The sequence below is a fragment of the Odontomachus brunneus genome, unplaced genomic scaffold (assembly GCF_010583005.1).
Source record: "Odontomachus brunneus isolate Ranch 3 - 2012 unplaced genomic scaffold, Obru_v1 Obru_scaffold_019, whole genome shotgun sequence".
Taxonomy (NCBI): domain Eukaryota; kingdom Metazoa; phylum Arthropoda; class Insecta; order Hymenoptera; family Formicidae; genus Odontomachus; species Odontomachus brunneus.
In genome coordinates, this window is record NW_022639469.1 from 2,221,079 (window position 1) to 2,248,645 (window position 27,567).

General features: G+C 42.3%; 1 protein-coding gene across 2 annotated transcripts in view; it reads left to right on the forward strand.

Moving 5' to 3' along the window:
* The window catches only part of LOC116841955 (RNA-binding protein fusilli), a 43,007-nt gene extending 17,179 nt beyond the window's left edge, over positions 1–25,828 (forward strand). The window contains exons 2-12 of one of the 2 annotated variants that reach the window (XM_032810525.1): positions 1,208–1,402; positions 2,274–2,502; positions 7,343–7,432; positions 11,309–11,363; positions 11,494–11,604; positions 12,191–12,461; positions 12,574–12,789; positions 12,872–13,099; positions 13,197–13,398; positions 22,376–22,578; positions 23,316–25,828. In XM_032810525.1, the coding sequence (XP_032666416.1) occupies positions 1,208–1,402; positions 2,274–2,502; positions 7,343–7,432; positions 11,309–11,363; positions 11,494–11,604; positions 12,191–12,461; positions 12,574–12,789; positions 12,872–13,099; positions 13,197–13,398; positions 22,376–22,578; positions 23,316–23,495 (1,980 nt within the window). In that variant the 3' untranslated portion in view covers positions 23,496–25,828. Of the gene's footprint in view, positions 1–1,207; positions 1,403–2,273; positions 2,503–7,342; positions 7,433–11,308; positions 11,364–11,493; positions 11,605–12,190; positions 12,462–12,573; positions 12,790–12,871; positions 13,100–13,196; positions 20,609–22,375; positions 22,579–23,315 lie in introns of those variants that run through there. The other variant, XM_032810524.1, reaches the window with a different exon arrangement.
* Positions 25,829–27,567: the final 1,739 nt, after the last annotated feature.

The following is a 27,567-nucleotide window of genomic DNA, read 5'->3' on the forward strand; positions in this document are numbered from 1 at the left end:
TCCGTTATATATGCAAACAAGTGTATATAGTTGCGCCCTGGAAATACGGGGCTGCATAGGAGACCAAAGAGAGAGAGAGAGAGAGAGAGAGAGAGAGAGAGAAGGAAAGAGAGAGAGAAAGAGAGTGCAGTACGCAACGTGTTGCGATGCAGAAGCGCGACGCCCCTTCTGATATGCAATCATCGTATCGCTGCAGTTCGCGGAAGTGCAAGGTTCTCGCTGCAGGCGCGCTGCATGCGCTAATACCGCTAATCGCGGTGCATTATCGATGCACCACGGAATGCATCGGTCGAGTTCAAGATGCAAGAAGGCGTGCGACCTTGACCGCGCTGTGCCGCAAGTCAGACCGTCTGGTTCTGCACCTCGATTAAAAAACAGAAAGACTGAAGACAGAATTGCTTGTGGAACTTCAGATTCTAAAAAAAAGATTGTTAAATTAACGTGACGCAATTAAATGCATTCTGTTTGTAGGAAATAAAATTTGCGGTTCTTAAGAATCGAATTGGCTTCATGAGAATCGGAAATTCTGTCTATTTCTGAGTTGTGTCGTTGATGTGTTAATTTGATCTTTCTCCTTCGTGCAATAAACACAAAACTTAATAGATGGATGTGAGTAAAGAAAATAATTATATAGAAATATCAATAATAATAAATATAACAATAAAGAAAATGCATTTGGTGTGAAGATAGAAATGTAGATTGTACAGTAAGAGGAGAAATATTAAATAATAAATATTTGGTGGTAATTATTTGGTGGCTTTTTCTACTACATATTTACATAAAAAAAAAAACAGTACGTGTGGGTCAACTATACTTTGTTTTCTCACCGTGTTTTTATATCAATATAACAAATTTTTCAAATAAAAGAATATACATTTTCTTAAAACCTTTAGGAAGCTTTAGCTTTTCGTAAAATCAATTGTTTATTCTACATATTTAGATAAAAGAATTTAGATTTAAGTATTAAGTAAATACTATATGTTATTAGTATCCATCCATAAATATTTACTACTCTACATATTTCTTCTCTCAAAATATATGAATAAATATTTATAGAATAAGTGAATAAATATGTATAATTCTTTACATATTTTTTCCTCATATGAATAAGTGTGAACACGAGCGAATTTTGTAGAATACACGAAGGTATTTGCGTTTGCGAAGCAAAAGCACATAAATGTCTCACAAGGCGACTGATTCTTGGCAGGTGCTAGGCAGGCAACAGTACATCGTGCGACCGATGGTAATGGAAGACAGTTGTACACCCGGGACCGGTAGCGACAACCCAGCGGTTGCCGGAAGTAGCGGGATCATTAGCGACGCGGCATTGGCACACGCTCCAGCCTTGACTGAACGAAATCTTCGGGAGCACGGCATCTCTCTGCAGCAGGCCATCGAACAGGTGCTTGTTTATCGTATTAACAATAACAAACGGGACTCAGTTTCCAAAATCGAAGTCTTCACTTCTGAGCTCCCATTTAATCTAATTAATTTAATCTAATTAATTTAATTAATTGCTCGCTCTCGCGTGAAAAAGAGGAAAGCAACTCTGTACTTCTGTGCAAATTTTATCTCTGCGAAAAAGAGACGGAGGAAGAGGGAGATTATTTGTAACGAGATATTCATGGACAGGAAATTTATCATAGAATCTGACGTGTTGTTTAACATCATTTGCGCTGAGAAAAGAATACTTAAAAATTTATTTGTGAGATGAGAGAGATAAAATTTCCTTATGCGAAATAAACTTTTATCCCACAAATAAATTTTGATCATTTCATACTAAATATTTGAAGTCGAATATTGAAAGTGAGACACAAAATATTCTTTGTTAGAAAAGTTCTTAACAAGGACGTTATTAAATTTTGAAAATTTTCTGCGAAAAGAATTGAAAAGTTTTGGTCTTAATCCTGGACTCGACGAGGAAAGTTGACGAATGTCGAGAATATAGCAGCGGTAAAAGCGTAAAGTACTTCCTCTGAGAATATGCGTGTCGATAGTACTGGCAGTCGGTGTTCTGTCGTGCAAATGTTCACTTAGTAGCCTGCATTATATGGAGTAAGCTTGGCGTAAGTTAGAGCAAAAAATGTAAGTAATTTATTTTGCTTATACTCTAAATTCTAAGATTCAAATTTTAAAATTCTAAAAAAATCGAAAAATAATTTTTACTTCTTACTCCAACTTACTCCAAGCTTACCCCGCATATCGTAGACTGCCACTAAGACACCACACTCGTACACGTATCTAATGTTGCGTGGCGCCTCTTCTGTTTTAAGTTTGAGACCTGGTGGTCGTCCATGTCCTGCGTCACATCTGGCGGGACACCTAAATTCGTGGTGGACGGTCAAGCGCCCATGAGACAATGCCTGCATCCCGAAGCCTGCAACAAGGACATCGAGCTGCCGGAGCACTACAACCATTTTTACGACCTGCGAAAGGACTTTGTGGCGTGCTACTCCTCCCATGGAGAGTTATCGACTCTCGGAGTGCAAGAGATGCTTCAATGTATCCTTTTTGCGCGCAAAAATTGCCAAGCGAGGGCTGCCTTCGTCACGAACGATGTCTTGATCTTCTTAGAGCCACTTTTACCATACACAAGCTCTGGTCAAACTGACCGTTTTAGTAAACCTGCAGAATTCTAACTAAAGCTATTGGAGAAAAACTGGAAAGTGGCGATTTATAAATATAAATTAGTAACAGTTAAGCATAAAAAGTCCTAACTAAATTTTCTATCATATTAGGACGTGTGCTTTTACGTGTAACGTTATTAATCCACATTTATAACTCCTCACTTTGCATTTCGCTAGCAGCTTCAGTTGAAATCCTGTAAGGTTACTAAAAACGATCAGTTTAACCGGAGCTTGGTAAAAGTGGCCTAGTAGACTCCAGACTTATCTTTGGAGGACATTTTTGTCCAATATCTCTCATGTCGTGCTCGACTCGCGAAACCGCTGGATTATATTTGACACACCACTGCCGCATACGATTAGCCAAGTAATAATGGCCGCTATTAATCGCTTTATCATAATTTACCGGCGCGGTCGACGAGGTAGTTGCCGGGCCGTTTGCGTATCTCCAGCGCGAGAGATTTTGTGCGGCGTGGCCGTCAGGCGGCGCGACGGAAGTGCACGACGCGCGAGGCACGCACGACGCGGTCCCCGACAACACCACGATCCGCGTCGATCGTCGTTTCTCGACCGGAGTCAGTCCTTGCGGTCATACGAGACACGTGTGCACGTGTCACATTCGTCGCTGCTGCGCTTCTGTTCTGCCGCGGATTACAGCGCGACCGTTTCAACCGTGCTCACGTCGCTCACGATCCCGTTGTGGCGGATAGATCAATCGGAGTCGTCATAGCCTCACAGACGGAGACTGGCTCAGAAGATAAAGAAAGGAAATCACTCGTCGCAGTCCGTAGCGTCGTCTTTCGTACGGCCAGTAGTCTCCTCTCTCGATCCTCGTGGTCAACACGTGAGTTTTTAACGCTGTCTAGCCCCGAAGTGGCACAAAGCGGAATACGTACTTATCCCCCATGCCGGCGGTCTACGTTGAAACACGCGAGTTTTGTGCCCGATTCTCGATCTGGAAGGCTGCAAACTTTATACTCAGCGACGTAATCAATCGTGGAATTGCCGAGTAAGCTTCTGTTACTCATCACTGTGCACGAGATTCGCATTTTTCGCTTGTGTCCAAGCGACTCGACGATTAAACCGGTCGATGTTAATCTCTGTTCGCCGAGGAGATCCAATCGACTCGATAAGGGTGTGCATGTCGCCGCGCTATCGTTCGCTCGCATTTTACTCGGCGAACGTCTCAAATTTCTCGCAAGGCGTCGCGGAATCGCGTCTGGACAGAATGAATAATAAGACGTCCCCGCGCGCGATTGATCTCGCTCGGCACTGAAGCGTCTCCGCGGGCGACGTTCCCTCACCCTTTCGACACGCCGGACGTATTTTGAATCTAATGCAATGGTGATTCGAATCCCGCGGCTTTTGCGATCTCCCTCGCGAACCAGCAGCGACGGCTTCAGTAATGTCATTCGACACGCCTGGGGCGAGCCAGTTCCTGTCTTCGTCACCATAAATTCGACCTCGATTTGGATTCACGCCGTTTCTGCACGGTATATTGCAGCCTTCCTTCCTCGTATTCGGCTCGCCGTGTTGTACCTACCTGGCGTTAATAAAACAAGACCACCTGCGCTGAGCCGACACCTGCTGTGTGTGTGCGCACGCACGCGTTCGTGTGTGTGTGTGTGTGAGAGAGAGAATGTGCACGCATATGCGTCGATCGTCACTAGCCAGTCCAGCGCGAGTCACGTTAAGATTAGCCGGTCCATGACTTCAATTTTCTACGTTGCTTCTTGCGAACGAACCGTACTTGTCATACACACACACACATATACACGCACGCACACACATACGTACACGTACATATGCGTCACGTACAATGGATTGCAAAACTGTTTGAACATAATGAATTGGGAACTGAATTGTCAATGTTGAAAGTCATTTCCGACAGACTCGTACAATAATATAATTAGTGGTGTAATTAAGAATAACATCTCTTCTTCCCTAAAATAGATAACAGTAACAACAATTGATGAAAATTATTATTACTAATAATACAATACACCTGGCAAGCCCGTCAGTAATAATTCCCAATTTTGACAGTTTTGTGGCCCCCAACTTCATATGTTTAAACCGTTGTGTACAACCGACTGTGTGCGTCATTCATGCGAGTATTTGCGCACGAGGTGCCTGAGAATTGATTTATCTGACTCATTTCTCAGTTAGTCGGGAAATTCGTCGATAGTTTGTGTTCATTCCGCCACTTTCGCAGAGTATTTTATTTGCGAGCATTATCAATACAGACTGTCGCAGATAGCGACGTTAGATTAGTCAGAGATTATGATTGATATACTTCTCCCGCGTTGTTCATGGCGCAGCCATGTTTATCCGAGCTATTGAGCGTTCTTTCTTTCGAAATCGTTGACACGCTGTCGTCATTAGAATTCTGAAAGTGTCGCTTCACGTGTCAGCTCCCAAGTCGCAGATAAGGACTGGACGATTATTAAGTACAGGCGTGATATTCATTTAATTCGTCAACAACCTCCTCAACGACGATAATGCTCGCGGCTCATACGAGAAAGCGAAAAGGAAAAGAAACGAAAGAAAAAAAAAAGACGAACGATGATACAAGGGACCGCGCGATATTAGGGGGTCGCAGAAGTGTTATTTCCACTCTGTTTCGTTCGTGCTTGACGTTCAATCACGAGAGAGCGCCGTATCTTTAATCCGTGCCTCGCCGTGCGTCTTTCCTAGTCGAAAATACATTGCTGCAGCGACATACTTAACGTTTGTACGTCCAAAAGTTGTCTTTTTAGGATTACTCGCGCTAAGATCTGACAACAATTCCCGCGGATCTTCTTATTAACTTTCTCCTCGCCGAGCTTGGCAAGATGATCTGTGTGTGAATGTCGTCTCCCAATTTCTCACTATTCACGTCTCTAAAACCAGGTTATTTTCGAATCATATTCAAGGTAAAAATACCAATGCCTCTGGACACTGATAACATTGGGTATTTAACCTTCGACATTCTCATTGTTTTGTTTTTAAGAAAAGAGAAGAGAATATTATAATTCTTCTTTCTTTTCATACAAATTCTTTTCAATTTTGCTACGTTTCTAGCAGTCCCTTAGTAAAGTCTATCTGATAAAGGGGAACATAATAAATTTCGCTAGAAACATATCAAATGTTTTAATAGCACACTTCACTTGCTAAAATGTAAATAATACACATGAAATGAAGGGATAGAGAATGATTTTCTGCAGAATGTAAACTTCTCTACTTCTCAATCACAAAATCCTACAATAAAATAGTTTTCACTATAAAATTCTTTCCGTGTACGAATATTTAAACTTCCAACGTAGAATATATGTATCTATGTATACACACGCACATATTAAAAAATATATATATATATTCTGTATTGAAAGTTCAAATATTTATATTTAAAGACCAAAACGATAAGAATGTTAGGCGCCAATGTTTATTAGTATCCAGTAACGTTAGGATACTTTTACCTTACAGGGAGGCAGGGACAGCGGCGTGAGGGGGACGGGAGGAAACGTCGTGCAAGCGACGTTCGTTATAGGCAGTAACGATCAGATGACTTGAGAAAAAGCTTGGCCGGCCACGCGTCTGATTTATGCCGTCTTATCGGAATACGGTTTAAAGGTCAGCCTTCTAACGAAGATATCGAGAACAGGCCAGTGACGAGCGCACGTGACACATATGTATATTATATTATCAGTCGTGCGCGTAGTTTGGACTTGTACAATTTTCTCGAGTCGACTTCCACTTTTCGATCTCGCTCGCTCTTCTCGTCCGTTCTCGCCCACATCCGCATACGCGCGCGTCTGTGGGTCCATCCGTCCGTTCGCCCGCCCAGGAACTCGCTGTCGCACCACGTAACGCCGCCTCGCCGCTACCCGGCTATTACGTACCTGGGTGTACTCGTTCATTTGCCAGTTTGTAAACCATAGGGTATGTAACGCTCTCGCATTCCCGTTCGCGCGTTATACGTCCAGTAACAACGTTATATTCGCCAAGGCGCGCGCGCGCGCGCGCTACTACAGCCGCGTTTCTTCCGCGTCTCGGCGATGCGACTTTACTCCTATCATGCAATCAATCGGTTTTATTCTGCGCTATAAAATGTTCCTTTTTTTTGTATGCTGCGCCGCGTGCTCTTTCGCCGTTGTTACGTAAAGTTTGTGGAAGCGTTAAGGTCGCATGTGCGGAGTGACACTGGTGTCATTTATAATCGGCTTCTTCACGTGTTTCGTCATGTCCTCTTGGAGCAGTCGGAGCGGATTTCATGTTTTTGTAGACTGTCATCGTTTATATCGTGCTTATCTTTTTTTTCTTTTTTCTTGCAACGTGTCTCGTATCTGTAGTATTACTAACGTCTGCAGCCTCTCTAACGATAAGCGAGAAAAGAAGCTCGAATGAGAGAGAGAGAGAGAGAGAGAGAGAGAGAGAGAGAGAGAAAGTGTGTGTGTATGTATGTGTGTGCATGTGTGCGTCTATAAAAATACGACGATTTCCTTTTCTGATGGATTTCTATCAGCACACGCGGCACAAAGGTCGCGAGAGGCGGCCGCGCGCGCGCGACTTTCGATCGTGCTCCGACTACTCGCTGTTGTTTCTCGCAGACGGCGAGAGTTTCTCGAGGCGTGCGTGTATAATTCGCGCACGTCGCCGTCGCGATATAAGAGTCGATTTTATCGCATACGCGTAAGAAAAAGAAAAGAAAAAAAGATCTCTCCTTGACCGTTGAAGATCAGATTTCGGACTGCCGCCAGATACGGACAATGATTTTCATGTCAAAGAGATACAGGACATGGTGACTGTGATACAGAGAATGATCAAGGACGGTAAGCTGATAAAATATTTCTCTTTTGTAACGCACTGCGCTCACACGGCCTGTTGTAACCGTCGACGTTGCAAAGAATGCGTCGAAAATGCATTTGCGTTTCTCTAAGTTTCTCTTTTCTTCTTTTTTAAGGGAAAAGAGAAATTTGATCCATGTTTCGCTTGATCTTGTCAATTTCATTGGTTTCTACTCCTATTCGGAGGGTAAAATATATAATAATATTTCTCTCTCTATTTTTCTAATAAATAAATATATAGAAAAATATTTATTAGATATATATATATACAAAACTCAAATAAATAATTACTTGTTACAAAAGATTAAATAAACAAATATTTGTTATTTCTTCCGGAAAAGAAATATTTTTATTCTTTAGATATTTTTCTCTAATGTAGAGACATATCATTCTAAACGGTTGAAACATTTGCTCATATATTCGCTCATACGGGACCCACTCTAAGTTTGAGTGAAACATTCACTCTTGCAATTTTGTGTGGCGGTACATCCATTTGGAGTCGCTTGGAGTCAAGATGTTACGAGTGAGATTCCACTTTCTAAGAAATTTAAAGAACACTTCGACACACACCCAAGAGTAGTTCCTGAAAATACGCTCGAGAACGCATGATTCCTTTTTCTTTCGTCTTTTTTTTTCCTTCAATTTCGTACTCATGAGAAAGATTTCGTGCGAGTTTCGGCGCACGTATACGTGCGCGCAACATAATGTTCCCATTTCTCCAAATGCTATACAGCATGTTTACACCTGACAGCAGCAATGGCCTTGGAGGTTGCGAGTGCGCCGGTGATTAAGCCGGTACTTGTCGAAGAATTACTTTCCTTCGCTGTTCTCTCCAGACTCGCTCGAGAGAACTCGTCGCTTGAACGCGAGATATCTTCGGAATGTGTTGTTTCTTCTTTCGGAGAAGAAGGGGAGAAAGAAAGAAAGAGAGGCGAATTTCACGCTTGATACATTCGCGAATAGCGAGTGATTTTTCGCTCCATCGCATTTTTTTGCGTCGAAATTCGGCAAAATTCGGAGTGCCTTCGATTTGGGTGTGTGTCATCGTTGCGTCGTTGTTCCTACAGTTGCATCGGAGACGAGTACCGATCAAACTATGCAACGTTCTAAGCAGCAGCTCGAGCGTGTCGCGGTTCTCTTATCACAGTGACACTCAACCCGTGGAAGGCTACTTAACGACTGATAGCGTATGTTATCGCGATAATATACGTGTGAAAAAAACGCGTCGCGCTTTGACATCGCCTACCGTTCTTGCCATATTGCTGGAATATCTGCGCACAATAATTGTAACGATGCCTATTGTCGACTGAATGATCGACTGACTCGATGTATTTGAGGGAAATGCATTCGAGTAAACTCTGCCCCTTGTACAAGATAAATATTAAATAATCGTACTTGTCAAACAATTTCAGTAAAATTCAAGTACCAGACTTCTTGTTTGAATTATATGAAAACTTGGATTGTTAAAAGATTTGAGTTATTTGTGTTAGTATCGTCAATTTCTTAGCGCACCAAATATAAAATTGCTCAATTTTACTGTATTTCTAGCAGTGTAGAAATAAAATGTTAGTAAACTCTATTCGACGAAGAAATATAGTAAATTTTACTATGGGCACAGCAAATTCTTTAATTGCACACTTTGCTTTCTAAAATACGAACAGTACACATGAAATAAAAACAATAAATTACTACAGAATATTGATCTGTTCTTTGTTTACAAAATTTCATGGCAATTTTTGCTATAAAATTCTCTTAACATAGAATTGGAAAATTATGATCGCCCTTTCTTCAAAATCGTAAGCATATCCTACTGATTTTATTGGAATATCTACGCGCTTAATAATAGTAATGACGCCTATTGATTTCAACCGAGTCTATCAGTGTATTTGAAATGCACGAGCACGTTTAATCAGTTTTTACATTTGCATCGTAATTATCGCTTGTTCATCGCGATTTCTCGCGATATATTTTCCACTCGAGCGCACGTTTGAAAACTCGAGAGAATAGCACGAGACTGCACGGGTAAATAATCGAGGAAATGACGATCGATTTAGCGCGTGCATTCCTCAAAACACACTTCTACTTGTCGACGGGCCGCGTCGTCGCTGAGTTTGCAAATCAAATAGTCATTTCGCCCGGGTATGGAGAAATCGGAGACAAACTGGCGGATATAAAATTACGGAAGAAACGCATAAGTGTAAGTTTAGAAGGCAACGCTCACAATCGGATTTATACTCACGAAAAGTCTTGTGTCTTTGTTCAATATTATTTCTCCCCGCAGTCGTTTGTTGCATCTATACAGCGGAAAAATATCATTCTACTGCTGAGAAAAGTGATTACTCAGTTCACTTTTCGTTTTCGAAGTAAAGTTTCGTTGTCTTCAGCAAAGAATTCTTCTTCGACATTTATTGAATGTTTTATCGAATATACTTATCGCAAACCTGAGAAAACACTGGAAGGAAATACTTGAAATTTTGTGCAATATAAAGTTTATTTCTGTGAATAAACTTTACACGCCACAGATAAATTTTCAGGTATTTTTTCTCAGCGAAAGTCATTATCACGTACCCAAAAGAAGGATTTCTTCTCTTTACTCTCTTTAGAATATCATAAAATCTTATCGAAGGAAAAGTTGGTTCGGTTTTATGTAGTATAAGCTAATCAAATTTTTATTTTAATTTAAAGTTCTTGGTTGAAATGCTAAACCTACTAAGATTTGAAATATATTTTGAATAAATTTGATGCTCATAGACGAACTAATATGAGATAGATTTATAATACATAATATACAAGCTCATAAATTGTTTGAAGCAAGTTTACGTAATATTTACTTGAACGTAGCATGTATATGTATAGCTCAAGATATCTGCACGATAGCGCTATTCCTATTTCCTGGATTCACTGTGTTAATTATAACATTTTTGCTCTCTTATAAAAAGATACTACTTCTTATAAAAAGATATCTCGCGTGACAACTGAGAAGGAGGAGACGAAACGACAAATCGGTGAAAAGTCGCAGCTTCTCTGATAATCTGCAGTATCGGGAAAAATCACTTCAATCTGCCGCGGGCGATTATCACAAGTGATATTTTTCAGGATTTCAGATAAAAACCGAAAGATACTGTATAACAAAGTAAGACGGACCTCTGACGAGCCAACCTATGATTGACGATATTCTATGATTGACATTACTACCGGTGGCAGGCTGTGCGTGCTTTCGTGCTTTACACGCGATGTTTCGTATACAAAATCGCGTTTCACGCTGACTGTTTCTCATAGATCGCAGTTCCTTTTCCTATAAAGGACGAACCGCGCGAAAAGTTGCTGTTTCGTGAGCGTATTTGTAAAATCGGTAATTTGTTGATAAATCCACAATAAACGTTCCTTGAAGTCGGTCGATTTTTAAAGTTATTGTTTTCGAAGTTCGTTTCTTTCAGTTGGACTTTTTGCACTTTTACTTGCGCTTTTTTCCTCCCTGTTTCTCGTCTGCAGATCCTAGGAACACGCCAATTTAATTTTCAACTACAAAAATATAACTACAGTTGAAAGAAATAGGTTTGAGACGTGTGCGCGTATAGCCGTTTTGTTTGAATATACAGAATCTGCCAATGAAAACTTTCCATCCCGATTATTCTGTAATTGACTTTTGTCAGGGATATTAATACACGTTAATATTATTTTCAAAGAAGCTATATGATTGTGATAAATTTAACTATATCACTTTATCCCCTTAATTGGGACAGCTATTTCTCAAAAAATCTTAAACAGCAAGTCAAATAATCGGAGTGGAAAGTTTTCGTTGGCGGACTGTATATAATATACACATGTCTGATCAAGGAAATTTATGTTTGCATTTTTCAGGTCACGTTTTTCAAAATCCAGAAGTAGTTAACATCGTCTTAGAGCCTGGCATATGGTAAGTTAGAGAATTTCATGCGTGAATGTGTACTTTTCTTAATACATGATGTGTGCAACGTGTACATATCTATAATATCTTTATCATCTGATTTTGATGTATATATAACACGACGCAAACTTGTCTTCAGCTCCAAAGACGAGGAAGTGGAGAATGACTGTGTAGTGCGAGCGCGTGGTCTCCCTTGGCAATCCTCAGATCAAGACATCGCCAAGTTTTTTCGTGGGCTAAATGTCGCCAAGTGAGTAGTTGAATACACATGTTGAGATTCACATACACATAGACAAGATTAAGATACAACTAACGAAACCTCGATGAAACGTCTCAATTGTCTTCTAACTGTCTTTTTGGTATTTATTGCACAAGCCACATGGATCTGTGTAAAGCAGGTAATTGATATTTAGCGCATTTATAATGCACTTAGAAGCGCATAAGCTCAATCTGTCGTTCTCCTTTTTGCCCTAGTTTCTCCTACATGATATAACAAATACGACTTCAGAGGTCTTTTCCTACTTGCTTTCCTACTAGCTGTTGTATATAGTGATAAGCATTATCTGGAGTCATGGATTTCGTATGCTCTGTGGATCTAACTGTTATAAACTCGACATTAGAATTCTTGTAGAGTTCCCCTTAATATTGATATCTTCACAAATTCTCTAACGATGTTCGTAATATTACATACATATATAGTAAGAGAGAATAATAGAGAGAGAGAGAGAGAGAGAGAGAGAGAGAGAGAGTGTGCGTGTGTGTGCGTTGTGTGAAAGAGAAAGCTGATTGCTGGAGCGCAACATTTTACGCTAACAGTGGTGTAATAACTTTTTTAGGGGTGGTGTAGCTCTTTGTTTAAGTCCTATGGGAAGGCGTAACGGCGAGGCGTTGGTACGGTTTATTAATAAAGAACACAGAGACATGGCGCTGAAGCGGCATAAACATCACATGGGTGCACGATACATAGAAGTTTACAAAGCCTCCGGAGAGGACTTTGTTGGCGTTGCTGGTGGTACGAGCGGGGAGGCGCACGCTTTTCTGTCACGCGGGGCTGAAGTCATCGTTAGAATGCGGGGCTTGCCGTATGATTGTGTTGCTAAACAAGTGGTATATAATTGTTTCAACTGATTTAAAGATTCCTTATGGCATTAATGAGCTTTTCGATTACGTACGCATTGTTTTCTGTCCTGCCGCTATACACATCGCTTTGCCTTCACAGCTGGAATTCTTCCTGTCGGGACAAAAGCCATGCCACGTGTTGGACGGCGAGGACGGGGTGTTGTTTGTGAAGAAACCCGACGGCAGAGCGACCGGTGACGCTTTCGTTCTGTTTGCCAAGGAGGAGGATGCTATGAAGGCATTGAGTAAACACAGAGACTGCATCGGCAGTCGGTACATAGAGCTGTTTCGAAGTACAACCGCGGAAGTGCAACAAGTGAGTATCTCTCGCAGGCAAATATCTCGACGACAAGCGAGTGTGAGAGCTGTTATTCATACTCTGATCTTAATGCCCACAGGTGCTGAACAGGGCGATTGATCCGAAGCAAGTGGTACAACCACCACCGCGTATCGTGCAACTGCCTTCAATGATTCCTCAACATATCATCACATGCGGCACACGTAAGGATTGCGTGAGGCTCCGTGGACTACCTTACGAAGCACTGGTGGAGCACATCCTCGAGTTTATGGGCGAACATTCGAAGAATATCGTCTTTCAAGGCGTCCATATGGTTTACAATGCCCAAGTATATATCTTGTAATCGCACCGTACAGGACACATCTTTGCGTTCGCAAAGAGAGTTCTTCACTCACTCATTTTCTCCCGTTCTCTTACCTCGCCAGGGTCAACCGTCCGGCGAGGCGTTCATTCAAATGGACAGCGAGGCGTCAGCGTACGCGTGCGCGTCGCAGCGGCACCACCGGTACATGATCTTCGGCAAGAAGCAGCGTTACATCGAAGTGTTCCAGTGCAGCGGCGACGATATGAGTCTGGTATTGACAGGTGCGGTAACACCGCCGTCAACCACACCTCTGCCATCACCCGGTACGTTAACCACACAAGCCCCCGCGACACTGACACATCCGCCTCCGGCCGCGCCGGTGCCTATGCCAGTACCGGCCGCGCAGCCGCCGCCGCCACAACTGTGGGACATTCACACTCTGGTGCAGGCACAAGTAGCCCAGGCGCAGGTCGCCCAGGCGCAAGCGGCCCAAGCCCAGGTGGCCCAGGCACAGGCGGCTATCAGGAATCCAGACTTTTGGCTGATGGCTCTCGCGTCCAACCCGCCTCCTACCTCGACTACCCCCACCCCGGCCGTGACGAGCAAGTCCTTGGCGCTCGCTGCGCCGAGTCCGGCTCAGGCCCAGTTACCCGCTTATGCGGTGACACCCCCAGCAGCCGCAGTGGCGGCCGCTGCACTTCATCACCATCATGCCGCGGCCGTCGCGCAGCCCGCGACCTCGGCAGCGCCGTTCTTGCTCTTCAATCCTCTTCCACCTCGCATTCCTATCTTGCGGGCGCCGACGCCGCACGGACTGTTGCCGCCTGCTATTATGCAAACCGCGCCGCTAAACCACGCCGCGTTGATGGGCTTGAAGCGAACATGGGAGAGCGCATTCCCGACGGACGCGGCCGGTAGCGTCGCGAAGCGCGCTGCGACCTGGCACGCACCGCCAGCGGCGTTTCACGCGGCCGCACCAACCGCGGCGCCGGCCTTGCCTTATCCTCCGCAATTTTACCCTCAAATCTGACACCGTTGAGTCGAGCACCGAGTGTTCTTCTAAGACCCCCGGCGTCCTCGCTTTTCTTCTCAACGCCGGGTTCTACACTTGGACGAAACGAACATGTCGCGTCCCGCTTCGGAAAGTAACTTTATTATTAGCGACTCTTTATCATAATCGGGCATATACTATCATTCGACTTGTCAGTTCGGTGATCGTCTCGCCAATAATTACAATATACGTTACTTTACCGACAGATTTATATATACATTTTGGGCGCGAGCTCCACCAACTTTCCGCAACGTTCACGACATTCCGTTTCATATTCCCGACGAGTTTGACGGAACATTTCTTCGCGATGTTGCCTGAAGGCATGTCGCAACGAACTTAGGAGTAACGTTGTCAACTTACATGTAGTACCTTAACGTTTGGAAACGCTTCGTACAAATTTGGCCGTTACTTAAGCCCATATCAGACTGAGGATTAGAAATTGAGGATCGTGGATTGAAGATTCGATTTCGACGAATTAAGAAACTTCGGTTTCAGCTTGTTTTTAAGTGATCAAATTCTAATCTTCAATGCGCAATCCTCAGTTTCCAATCTATAGTTTGATACAGGCATTACGCATGGCTAGCAACGGTACTTAACGCGTGATTCGCGAAACGACTTAATCTTCCTTTGTTTAAATATATAGGCAGCGTACATAACTCCGATAAGTATGTTAAGTTTGATTGTAGGATATATACAATTTTATATATATATATATATATATATAGCGTGTTTACACGCTTTTCTTTAATAATCATACATTTTTTTCTTTTGGTTGGGATATCTGCGTCTCCGTATATCGGATCATGTTGTGCAGAAACAGACATTCGTTCGTCATGTGAACGCAATCAAGTGCCTTCCCTGAAAAGTGACATACGCCCAACATCCGGTGCGGTTTTCCAAAGTGTACACACGCGTGTACACTCAAGATCTGTTTGTTTTCAAGAAACCTCTGAACTAAATGCAATAAGTTAGAATGAAAGAAAGTATCACTCCAACTTATTGCACTGGTGCAGAAGTTTTTCGAACAGACCTTCAGTTGCGAAACAGTTTTCACACTTTCTTTTCTAATAAAGTTGCAGCGATCAAGATTGTCATAATTGCAACCCACTATTGACCAATTTACGCAGCGATTAGCAGCTATGTCTTTTGTTAGTAACTGATTATTGCGCAAGTTCATCAGCGGTGTCTCGCAATTGTGACAATGGCTGCGTTCAGCATAGAAAACTGTTTTGTAACTGTTGTAAAATTCGTGAATCTAATTGGTATATTGTTATTAGTTTCTATCAAAATTAATTAATACCCCAATCAGATTCACGAATTTTACAACAGTTGCAAAGCAGCTTTCTTTACTGAATGCAACCAATCTTGAGCGCTACAACTTTATTGGGAAGAAAGTGTAAAAACCGTTTCGTAGCCGAGACGAGCGCCGAGACACGTTTCTCTGCATGTACACAGAAGAGTCTTCAAACTGTCGTGGTGAATATTCATGAATATTCATGATGTTTCCGGATTTCGTTTGAAGGTTAGGGTATTTTCAGTTGACGCAAATTCACATCCTTCGGGTACACTTCAACACGGGTCCATCATTTTCGATATATCGGACGTTGAAGCGTCACATTGAACGGCTATTCAATTTCCTTCTGCATGTGTGCGATCCTTTCGCAAGGACGATCGTTTGAAAGTGCTGTTAAGGTTCGCGTGTCTGCAGACGCTCGTGACTTCGATGTTTGGTGTGTCGTTGAGGGTGTATCCGCGGTGAGAAGTACGCAACCAGAGTGTTCGCTATTCCGGAAAGTGGTTGTCGGTGTGGCCGGAGAAAAGCAGTCATTTCTATACACTCACATATATATACATATATACATACAAAAAAACACATATATTTATATAAGAATGATTTATATACATATATCTATATATTTTGATAGTAATATTTTTATTAGTGATAAGTGACATTCCATCCAACGTTTTATATATATATATATATATATATATATATATATATATATATATACACATACACATTCTGAAGTTCTATCTCAGAGGTATGATAGATTCTTTATACACACGTGGCATCTATTTACTTCGCGCATGTATGTTACAATCTACGTGTAAATCAAGTCTCTTCGTAGATTGCTCCCGGATGAGCTCCCAACGAGCGCGTCTGCAACCGGTTTCTTCGTGGATCCGTCGATCCTCTTTTCCTCATGGATTGTGACATACAAGCTTCAATTGAAATTAAAAGATTAATATACGTGGTATAAGTAGGAAACAGAGAGAGGATTCGTTGGAGCAACTGGTCGTGCCTTGCAAAGAAAGACGTATACATACGCATATATACACGTATTACACTCACACACATGTACGCCAATGTACCAAGAGCGATAGCACGTACAACGACAGGGACGCGCTGTCCAATGTGCGATGGACATTACGTTATTTTCTTATCTCTTGGTGACAACGACTGTGTGTATTAACCCGATTGGGAGTTTGGATATTGCGAGGATAAATCGGGGGCAGAAAGGATAGAGGGAGCAAAGAAAGCGGAGGCAAACGCCGACTTTGTTGTATACACTCTTACGGCTTGTGATTTAACTATGGTGTCGGCGGTGTTCAATCTCTCCAAGCTGGCTTACAGCCTAATACTTTGTGATAGTGTAGTACGACGAGGATCGTCATTGAGACGGATAGAGAGTGGTGTTTGTTGTTACTATCTGTGAATCGAGCGTCGGCTTCACCAGGGGTGGTTTCCTCCGCTGATTCCGTTTCGTAGACGACTGTTGTATCTCGCACTGCCATGTCAATAACAAGCTTCCACTATCTCCACTTTCAGTGTAGCCTTCCGTAATAGCCGTGTGTGCGATGTAGCGTGCGAACGCTCGCAGAAGCTGAGAAAGAGAACTGAGGCGAAGAAGGAGATCCTCTCTCGTGAAGTTGATCTTGATTCTGTCGCGCGCGTGTCGCGAAGTGCTGTTTCGATAAAACTTCACTTCCTCTTGCCACGTTTTTTTAGAACACGCATACAACACACTCGTACACATACACATTAGAATAATATTAGAATAATGGGATAGTTGTAGACACACATACACACACACACACATACTTGTGCGCGCGAGATGGTCGTCATTACACACTTCGAAAATATAATGTCCAAGGGTATACATCAAACAACTGGTTGCATGTCATGTTGGTTTGTGAGGGAATGCGCATACCCAATGAACATCAACTAACAGTAACATTACATCAATGTTGTAATTTCTGCTGGACTTGTATAATCTCGAAAAACCAACATCGTAAAATTTGAGAAGTATGATATGACACTTCCTGATGAGACGACGTCCCGAAGACTGGACATCAAGAGAATATAATACGATTTACGATTTTCCTGAAATACTGAAAGCATGAAGATTCCTACAAAGTTGTATAACAAGTTATTGACAACTTGTTGCTTTCAACATTTCGGGAGATTGTCTCTGTACATTGAGAGAAAATTATAGTTGCTTTCGGCAACTATACTCTTTTGTGATTTTAGCCACAAAAATAGTTAGAAAAATCATTGTTTTAGTAAGTGCTATTAGAAAGATGGTTCTTCTAATTATTTTTGTTAAAATTACAAAAAAGTATAGTTGACGCCGAAAGCAACTATCATTTTCTCTCAGTGTACTCAGTCTGCGGGATTTTGTAACTTTCCGGGACGTCGTCCCGCTTTTAGAGTTCCGGCACTTTTCTATTCGGGATTATACACGTCCACCTGATTTCAACAGTGTAACTGTTATGTACGACGTGTGTTATATTACACTTGCATTGTTGAGCAGGAAATTGCAACATTGATGTTTATTGTTGGCTGATGTACCGGGTATTTATATATAGTATCGAATTACCGTGATATACACTTACCTCCGTCTTACCTGTCGTTTCGCGAATGATGACTGCATAACGGGGGTCTGATCTATCTTTCCTGTTCTCACGTGAGAGATTACCACGTATATATAATATATCATAGTTTGTAACTTCTCCAGCCACCTCGGACGTTGTCTCCTCTTTTTGGGAGGTTGTTGCTCAACATTCCTCCTGTTTCCCGACGCGCTGTAACGCGGCCTCGCGAACGCAAGTGTCTTTCTCACTGTCTGTCTCTCCCATGTCCTGTTTCTTTTTCCTCATGCGCGCGATCCCTACAATTATCTCTCACACACGGGACCACTTTTTCGCACAGGACGCAGTAGCATTATCGCATAGAGGAGTCGGAGAGTAGCAGTACCCTGGTGTAATCACCCTTTTTAGTTCTATTTCCGTTATAGCAGCTGCAAGTAAAAGTATCTATCATAATTGGACGTATTCGATCCGGTTTCTGGTATTAATTAACGTAACGTGCTCGAGATATGGTGTGTTACCTCGAGGGATAACCGAGGGTCGTTTGCGTAGGAAGGCCGAGCACAATTTACGCAAGTAAATAATCGTTCTTTTAATCGCAGGACGCTAACTGCGAAACTACCGGCGACATACAAGCGCGTTGAAAAAGTGAGAAAGAGAGACAGAGAGGAGAGGACGAGATCGCTTCACGGTAATTCGTCGATAATTAGCGTCCTGGGATTAAGCGTTCAGGGGCGTGCTTTTCTGACATCCTTGAGATATCGTGGAATCAGGATCGCACATTCCGATTCGGCTTTACATAGCATTAATCGATACCACATAGAGATAGATTACGGAGGTGAAGCGATGCGAAGTGGATCGCAGCGCAAAATGAACGGTCGCGTAACATGCAAAGTTTCAGAGATCTCGAGGCTGCATACAATAGATGAGACAGCAGGACCTCGTCCACTGAACACCGCTTTCGCATCGTTTCCGTCGGGGTTGCATTTAGGAGTGTCTTTTTTTTAGTACAAGTGTATGTCGCGCGGAAGCGTAGAGATGTGTCCTTCGAGTGCAAGCTCAGTCAGTCAAAATGAGATCCATCGTCTCTTTATTTTTTCGTCGACTTTCTTGGAAGTGGAAACTCGAATGGAGAGAAATTATATCTTACATTCTTTTATTTTTATATGTACACACAGATCTGTGTGTGTGTATATATATATATTTTTTTTTTCTGTTTAAATTGTAGGAGCACTCGACACGCATGCGGCATACATGTGTTTATTATCCATGCATACGTTCACATAAACACATACACACACACACACACACACACACACAATTTACACACTACGTCGGTATAAACCTCTTTTTTTTTTAATCTCCTGTATACACACTCTCTGTATCTCGACGATTTTTTATATCAACGATGAGAAGGATCATGTTTAATAAATGTGCCTTGTGGACATATATATCTTTTTGCTTGCCGGGTTGGTGGACTCTTACCCTGATTATATTACCTCGCACGGTGGTTGCGCTCTTCGCGTCTTATCTGCTTCTCCGGCTTTCTTTGTTTTCCTTCGCAATCGCACGTGCATTTGCACTCCTCGCGTCTGTTTATTTTTATTTTATTTTTTTTTTTCGTAGTGGTTTCGTAGTTTTTGTATCAGGTGATTAACAGCCGAGGGAACGCGACTTCTAGCGTACTGGTTGGCGGAGGAACTGCGTCGCGAAGATCGCAACCATCGTATCTTGTTACGTTCTATACATTTTTTTTCATTGGGGTCACAGGTATCTTTGGTATCTACAGATCAAGTTGGAGATTTCTGTGTCGTAACTCTTATTAGCTCTCTCTTTCTCTTGCTCGTTCTGTTTATTGTTGTTTTTCTCCTGTTGCTCCTTCTCTCCTTCTCTCGCGCAAAGGTTCTCTCTCTTTCTCTCTTTGTCTTTCCTTCCTCTCTGTCCGTTTCTATCTTTGTACGTGGATTCCTTCCAGTCACCAGTCGGAAGACTAATCTTTAGGTGTGTCTTCTCTTCCTGTTTGTCCGTGTCTCTCTCTCAGAAGTATCGATTATCGATGAGCTTTATCAGCCGGCTTCACAGCCGCTGAGAGGTTCTCGAGTTACTCTGAGCCTAACGGTACCGGAAGTCATCCCTCAATGTGGCAAGTGTCTATGAACCATTGCTTTTTGCTATGCCGATCGTCCCAGCGGCCTAGAGACTAACGGTAGTCTAGCGTATCTTTACTTCTCTTCCGTATCGTGTCACGTTTCTCCTCTGAATCCCTACAAACGATCCACAAGTCCACGTTGAATCGCGCGGAACGTATGGCCTGTTATTCGTATTATGTCCCCGCTTATCAGAACATTTGTTTTAAGAAACTACTACTTTGAAATACTTTTATTTGCACACTCGCGATTCAAATGTTCACAAAATGCTATCAGAAACTTTACATACTGAGAAAAAAATATCTGAAAAATATTTATTCCAAGGGTATTACTAACATGTCCACTTAATTCTAAATTCTTTTGTTTAAATAGAATAAATCATCGCTTTCGTGAAAAGTAACGGTGTGTGTGTGTGTGTGTGTGTGTGTGTGTGTGTGTGTGTGTGTGTGTGTGTGTGTGTGTGTGTGTGTGTGTGTGTGTGTGTGTGTGTGTGTATGTGTGTGTGTGTGTGAAAAAAAAATATATTTCCTCATTTTAAAGAAATTTTTCCTCGATATAAAAATATGCGAATTAGTATAAGTAAATGTTATTAGAGAACCTATGGAATAAATATTTTTTATTATTTAGATATTAGTCACGTGTCACTGACTGTCACAATCGTTTAAGCCTAATTATAACGGAGATAGAAGAATTCTCTATGGAAACATATCGTGTTTTTCTAATGAAACATATTGTCAAGTTGAAAAGAAGCAATTAAACGATACGCATACAGGCTTTACTTTTCGCCGCCTAATTACGGAAAAAAGTCGCACGCAAAATAGCTTTTTCGCTGGGCAAGAGAGAAGGAAGTGAGAGAGAGAGAGAGGGTGAGAAAGAGAGGGAGAAAGGGGAAGATAGACGAGGAGAGAGAAAGAGAGAGAGAAAGAGTGAGTGAAAGAGAGAGAATCTGCGTGTATCTGGTGATTTGGCAGAGGGGCGAAATCGCAAGTTGGTGCTGCATTACATATATATATATATAAAGATATACATATATATATCGTGTTACAATGGTGCAGTGTCGATTGCTGTTATGGTAGCGGGACCTACAAATACTAACTTCTGTGCTTCCAGGTAGGACAAGTCCAAGTCATTATTCCTTTGGATCACCGTCTCTTGTACGTTCCGGGCAAATGCAAAGAGATTCGTTAGGCTTTATATTACGAATTATGTTACGAATTCGTCCACGCATCGCGCAAAATTTGTGCGATAGTGAGTGGTATTCTCTTCAAATTTCGCTTAAAATTTTTTCACGTTCAATTGAACTCCCCTAATTGATTGTCTAAGAATTTCAGGTTCACGTTAAATGTCGAAAAGTATTCAGCCTGAGTATTTGAAAGATACACATACACACACGATACCTCTTTTTGCACGTATCGTACAAGAGCAGTCTAAGTTGAAAGTGAAATCGTGCGGATCGGCGCGACAAGGGTTGCGCGAACTCACAAAACTTTGGTGGTTCTTGCCACAATGAGAAAAAGAGAGAGAGAGAGAGAGAGAGAGAGAGAGAGGGAGGGAGAGAAAGTGAGAGAGAAAGTGAGAGAGAGAAAGAGCACTAATTCACTTTCGTAGCGCGCAGACACTTAGCTGTTGATTATGGTCGACTGATATACTTGGCGCATCACTAAACGATCGCTTTGTGTGCTTCTAGAAACTCCTGCGGATCTGCACGATGTCACTCGTCGTAATTGTGGAGTGGTTACATTAGCGGGCACTCTTCTTTACGTTTGTACATACATAGACGGAAAATCGTGGGTACTACGAGTCTCTTTTTTGTTTCTCTTTCTCTGTGCGAACAACACGATTATTATTATTATTATTATTATTATTATTACAAAAATCCGTGATCCCGCGAGATCTGCGAGAGCTGATATCGCGCGGTATCTCTCGCACCTGGCACGAAATCGCGACCTTCTAAGATCAGATCGAGGCGTCCGCGCTTGTCTCACGACAAATTCCAACGAGCTTCCCGCTGTTTTGCACGCATCGATTCGAACGAGCCGCTTGAACGGCCGTGATATTATTATCGTCCTGGGCCTTGATTCTCGAAAATATATCGCATACGACATTTAGTGAAAAGCTATAGTTCATGTTACGTATACTATAGCTTTTCACTAAATGTCGTATGCGATATATTTTCGAGAATCAGGGCTCTGATCCGAACGTTGAGCACTTACCTGGTTCCTCTTTCTGTAGGAGGCACGATGTTGCCGCCGCCGCCGGTCGCGATATTCCCGCCTGCGGCCGCGATGTTACCGCGCGGCCCGCCGCAATTCACGACGCCGTATCCACCGCCCATCTTCTACTGGCCTTACCCCTCGCCGCCGGTCAGCCCGACCAATTATTACACTCCCGCGAGTGTCAGCGGTATCGCACCGATCCCTCAGCAAGCGGCTCTGGTAAGTGAATCTCGTTAGTGTTTCATCATGACTGCACACAGAAAAATACACACTGCATTCAAGTAAATATTACTTGCTTCAAGTATCTCACAAGTTTATATGTCCGCAAATCTATCTGAAGTTCATCATAAGTATCAAAACACATTCAAAACACATTCTGAGTCCTGGTATGTCTAACATTTCAATCAGAAACATTAAATTAAAGCAAAAATTTATTTTGCTTATTACATAAGCAAAACAAAAGTCGAATTCTGTGGTAAAGTTTGATAATATTCCTGTGAAGAGAAGAAATTCTTCTTTTGAGTACACAATAAGTTTTTTTTATTTGTGATGAGCATATTTTACAGAATTGTAATTTACTGAAATTAGACATTTATTGAAAAGAATAATTAGAAATCACTAATAAAGAAATCAAGATTTATTCTAATAATTTTCACACCTTTATAAGACCATTATCAAGAAAATATTCTTTGTAGAAGATAACTATTATTAAAGAAAAAGAAAGTAAATTGAATAATCGCTTTTCTTAGTCGTTAAATAATATTTTTCTGCGTGTTTGCCTCTCTAGATAAATTTTACCTTCCAAGCAAATTATCTTTCCACTGTATGCGCGCGTTCTTCAGAATTAAATATAGAACGTTTGACGAATCACTGTTAAAGATTCTTCAGGCAATGCACCTAAAATGTTTAATATTTTTTATTGTTGACATTGTACTGATTAAATCATATGATTTCAGTTAGCACCAGCGGAATGTCTGCAGCTAGCACCCGGGGCGACGGTGTCGACGTCCACTCCGACAGCGGCCGACGCGCGTATCGAGGCGTATCTACCACGGGTGGAGCTGGAGAAGCGGATGGCCGCGCTGCCACCACCGCAAACCGAGTGCAATCCCTTCGTCGAGGTTTTTATGGTTTGATCCGCCTGTCTGGAGATCCTCTTGCCGATCCCTGACCTGGTTCCTTGTAATCCTAGGTCATTGTAATCCCAAGTTGAGACGAGCGACCGCGTCTTGTCCGTCGCGTGTCGACGCTTTCCGCGCTGAAAAGTTGACATAAAGTCGACTGCGCCTACGCGAATCTCGTCCCCGTCGTCGACGAGACTTTAGCGACTTTTTTCTTAGTGAGAGACCTCGCACAACCGCTGAGATATGTATGTATGTATACGTGTACGGCATATATTGTATCGTGCGGAAGAGTGTGACGGATGAGAGACACGGAAAAGAGGAAGAGAGAGCGAAGGTCTTTCGCCTTCCAGATTCCCGAGGAACATTTGTCCACAAAGCGATGCACGGCGCGTCACCACGCTCTCCACATCTCTCTTCTCCGGGGGGAACCTTCGTCCACACGTATGAAACTTTCGATGCGTCGCCCGCGCGCGAAAGCGGCGCGTTTCTTTCTAGTCTAGAGATAGATAAGAGCCGATTGTGTGTGTCGCATTCGCGCGCACAGCGGCGTTTCTCTCTCGTCGTTTGTTCCGATACGCCCCCCTGTGTACGGATGAGACACGTGTATCGCGCTTTCCCTCCCAATTTCCCTTTTCTTTTCTTTTTTTTTTTATTATTTCTTTATAATTACTGTGTCACGCGCTAGTAATGTCCCACGCTGTAACGACAGTTACCGCGTTCGGTTGCCCTGATCCTCATCGAGCTCAGAGAGCCTGTGAAAGTTGAAGATCGAGTTCGATCGATTCGAATTCGACGCGTCTCACGAACTATGTAAATTATCTATAGAACGTAGATAAAATAATTATTCCTGTCAATCGCGCCGAGAGCGCGACAGGTAACGTTTGAGGGCACAGCCCGCACTTCGCGCTCCAACTCATGCCTTCATGCACGCCGTTGAGAGTGCGTTGGACCTTCTTGAAGCCGGGCTTGGAGTTCTGTAGCAGGCTATGCGCCTCTCTGTGTTAATTTTATCTCTGCGAATTTTACGCGACGCTCGTTTTACGTATATGTTATGTAATTTAAGTTTTAAAAGATGAATGAGATGAAGGAAATTTATATATGTATGTACACGGAGTGTTCTGTAATTAGCGATGCAGCCGGCAAGATAGTGTGATTCTACATGAAAGAAAGAAGTCGAAAATGTAGAATACATTTTTTTTTACAGAAAGTGCTTTGTTTTCAAGGAAAACAGCACTCTATTATTATTCGTCAGCACTTAACCATATCTAGAATCAAGTGACGTTATTGCTCAAACAGATCTCCACAGAATCCCAAAGACATCTTGAGAACATCTCCAGGACATCTTCTGAAGATCTTGTGCCACGACGTACAGTCGTGGACTAAAGGCCAGTTTTATAATTTCCGGTTAACTTAACTGGCTGAGTTATTCCATTGCAATTGATCAATCGCATTTGTCGTTAAGCAGAATTGACCAGAATTAACCAATCACCGTACACATTTAAAGCTAGTTAAGCTAACCGGATTGTGAAACTGGCGCTAAAATGTTGTTCATAATTTTCGGGATGAGTTTGCAAACTCACTCCAAAAATTATGGTGGACCTTTTAATCAGCGACTGTGGCTGCGTTCCGATATTCCACTGCCAGTACTGAAAATTTATAGTTCATATTGCGTATACTATAGATTTTCAATACTGGCAGTAAGTATCGGAATGCAGCCTAAGTGTTGTCTCTGTGCGCACGTTTTTTCACGTAGAATTACTCATTTTCCGGCTGCACTGTCAGTTACGAGATACCCTGTATACGTGTACGTATGCAGTGTACGTGTATACGTACGTACATATGTATGTGTACATACACGTGTCAAGATAAAATACCCAATTATTGACATCCCCTTAGTCATTGACTAATTCAGTTAAATTTCCTGCTTGCACTCAATAACTCCGGAAGAAAACTCCCCAACTGAAACTGTAAAGAACCACCATTGATCGTAAGAAAAACCAGACCTTGTCAACGATTAAGGTGGATCAATAAATGGGACGTTTTATCCTACGTGTATATTTTAAATCTATCCTTTGCATATCGTTACTCGCGAACTCGAGTCATTGTCAAATCCCCGTGTTCTTTTGTTCGTTCTCTCGAACGTTCGTCCAGTTTCTGTAGTGTCTTCTCGCGTTTCCTGTGTTGAAACGCAACCGTGTGTGACAACAGCAAATATTACGAAAGTCTTCCGTTAAGTTCTCGCTTCTCCCTCATCTCCCTTGCCGGGTAAATTTTATCATTTCGTTCGTTAATCCGCGTTCATCGCCGGTTGAGAGAGAAAAAAAAAAATATATATATATATGTTATATACCAATATATATTAATCAACGAATCAGCACTTAGTGACTCTTACGATACATATGCATAGAAGTATGTAGATATATAAGTGAGATGTCGTTCGTTAACGCTGCAGCGAGTTGTTAATCGAGCGACACGGCTAGCGAAAGAATGTATAGCTCAACTACACAATTATCTCGGATTCACGCGAATCGAGTCCAGTCGGCGGGCTGGTTCGCTGGAGCGCGGGGATCCGATTATTCCCTTTACTCTACTCTTAGCTCTTTACTCTTTTAGCGTAAATGTATGGAAAGAAAAAGGTCGTTTCGCGGTGTTGAAGGGTTGAGACCACGCACGGTCGCGTGTAATCGATCGCACCTTCATGGCTACGTTTCAAAATTCTACTCTACGCAAGAATAACATTCAACTAATCAATCATGATAAAGAGATCTTAGTTTTTTTATTCTGATCAGTCAATTAAATGTTGTTCTACCCGTCGAGTAGAGTTTTTGAAGGCAGCCCGATCTCGTCGCGACTGTCGATTCGATTTCGTGCTGTCAAGCGAAGTGACTCAGTCTGTTCTTTTCAGCTGAATCGCCTGAACTGGTGCGATAAATTAGAGTGAGACAAATATATTTTGTTTCGCTCTAATTTATTGTATCAGTGTGCAGTTCTGGCAGTTCAGCCAGAAAGAACAGATCTACTGATACACATTGCTCCGATGATCACTTACCGAAAACGATTCGGCGATGTTTCTCGGATACACTTGAAGCACGGAATACGTCGACTTCCGCCGAAGTCGTCCTCGGGTTGAAGGTGATGCGTCGAATATCTCGTGGGACGCGCGAATAAAGGCGAAGCAAACGCTTTATTAGTAAAATCTGACATTAACTAAGTGAGATATCAACAAAAACTGCTGCAAGTTGAAAGCTATAACTTTTCCCTGCAGAAAGAAGTCTTTATGTAATTTATATCTCTGTGCGTCTCTTTATATATTTATAGATTTATATTCTTGTTATAATTATATATATATATATATATATATATATATATTTACACACATATATAATTTTATATAAATTTATATTTTTGTTTTAGCAGTTTTTAGCATTTTACAGAGTCAAATATTTTAAGTAAGATCAAGTGCCTTGATCGATTAATCTTTATTAATATTTAATTAATGCGTTGCTACTTGGCGCGATTCCTTTATTCGTACGATCCACATTCTGTCTCGCTGTAATGCAACGAAAATGACCGGTTAGAGATGTGTGAGCGAACTCGAGTGAACTCACTCGTCGGCGCGTGCTCTCCTTCCTCCTTCCTACTCTTCCTTCTCCTCAAAACAGGATACAACAATTCCGCGACGTGCGCGCTTCAGTGTTCCAATCTTGACGAGCGCGACATGGGCGCGACGAGGAGCCCTCCGTCGATGAAGGAAACGACCTGTGCAATGCGAATTCCATTTCGGTGCTCGTTCGTCGCGTGTCGTTACCGTACGTGTGATCACGCACGATTGGTGCAATAGTTGTTAATGTCCCTCCCTCGTGGTAACTTGTGCAATAGAGATCAAGCAGGTGCGCCTCCGATGCTGAGGAACACTGGACGACGGATTAAATTGGGATTAGCATCCGGTTTCACCAACGTCGGCTCTGTCGAATCCAATGTATCCGCTTCCTTTCCTCGGACGACAATACGTATCTTTATCCATTAATTATAAGGATATGCATAACATGCGTGTGAAAAGAGAGAGAGTGAGAGGGGGGGGGGG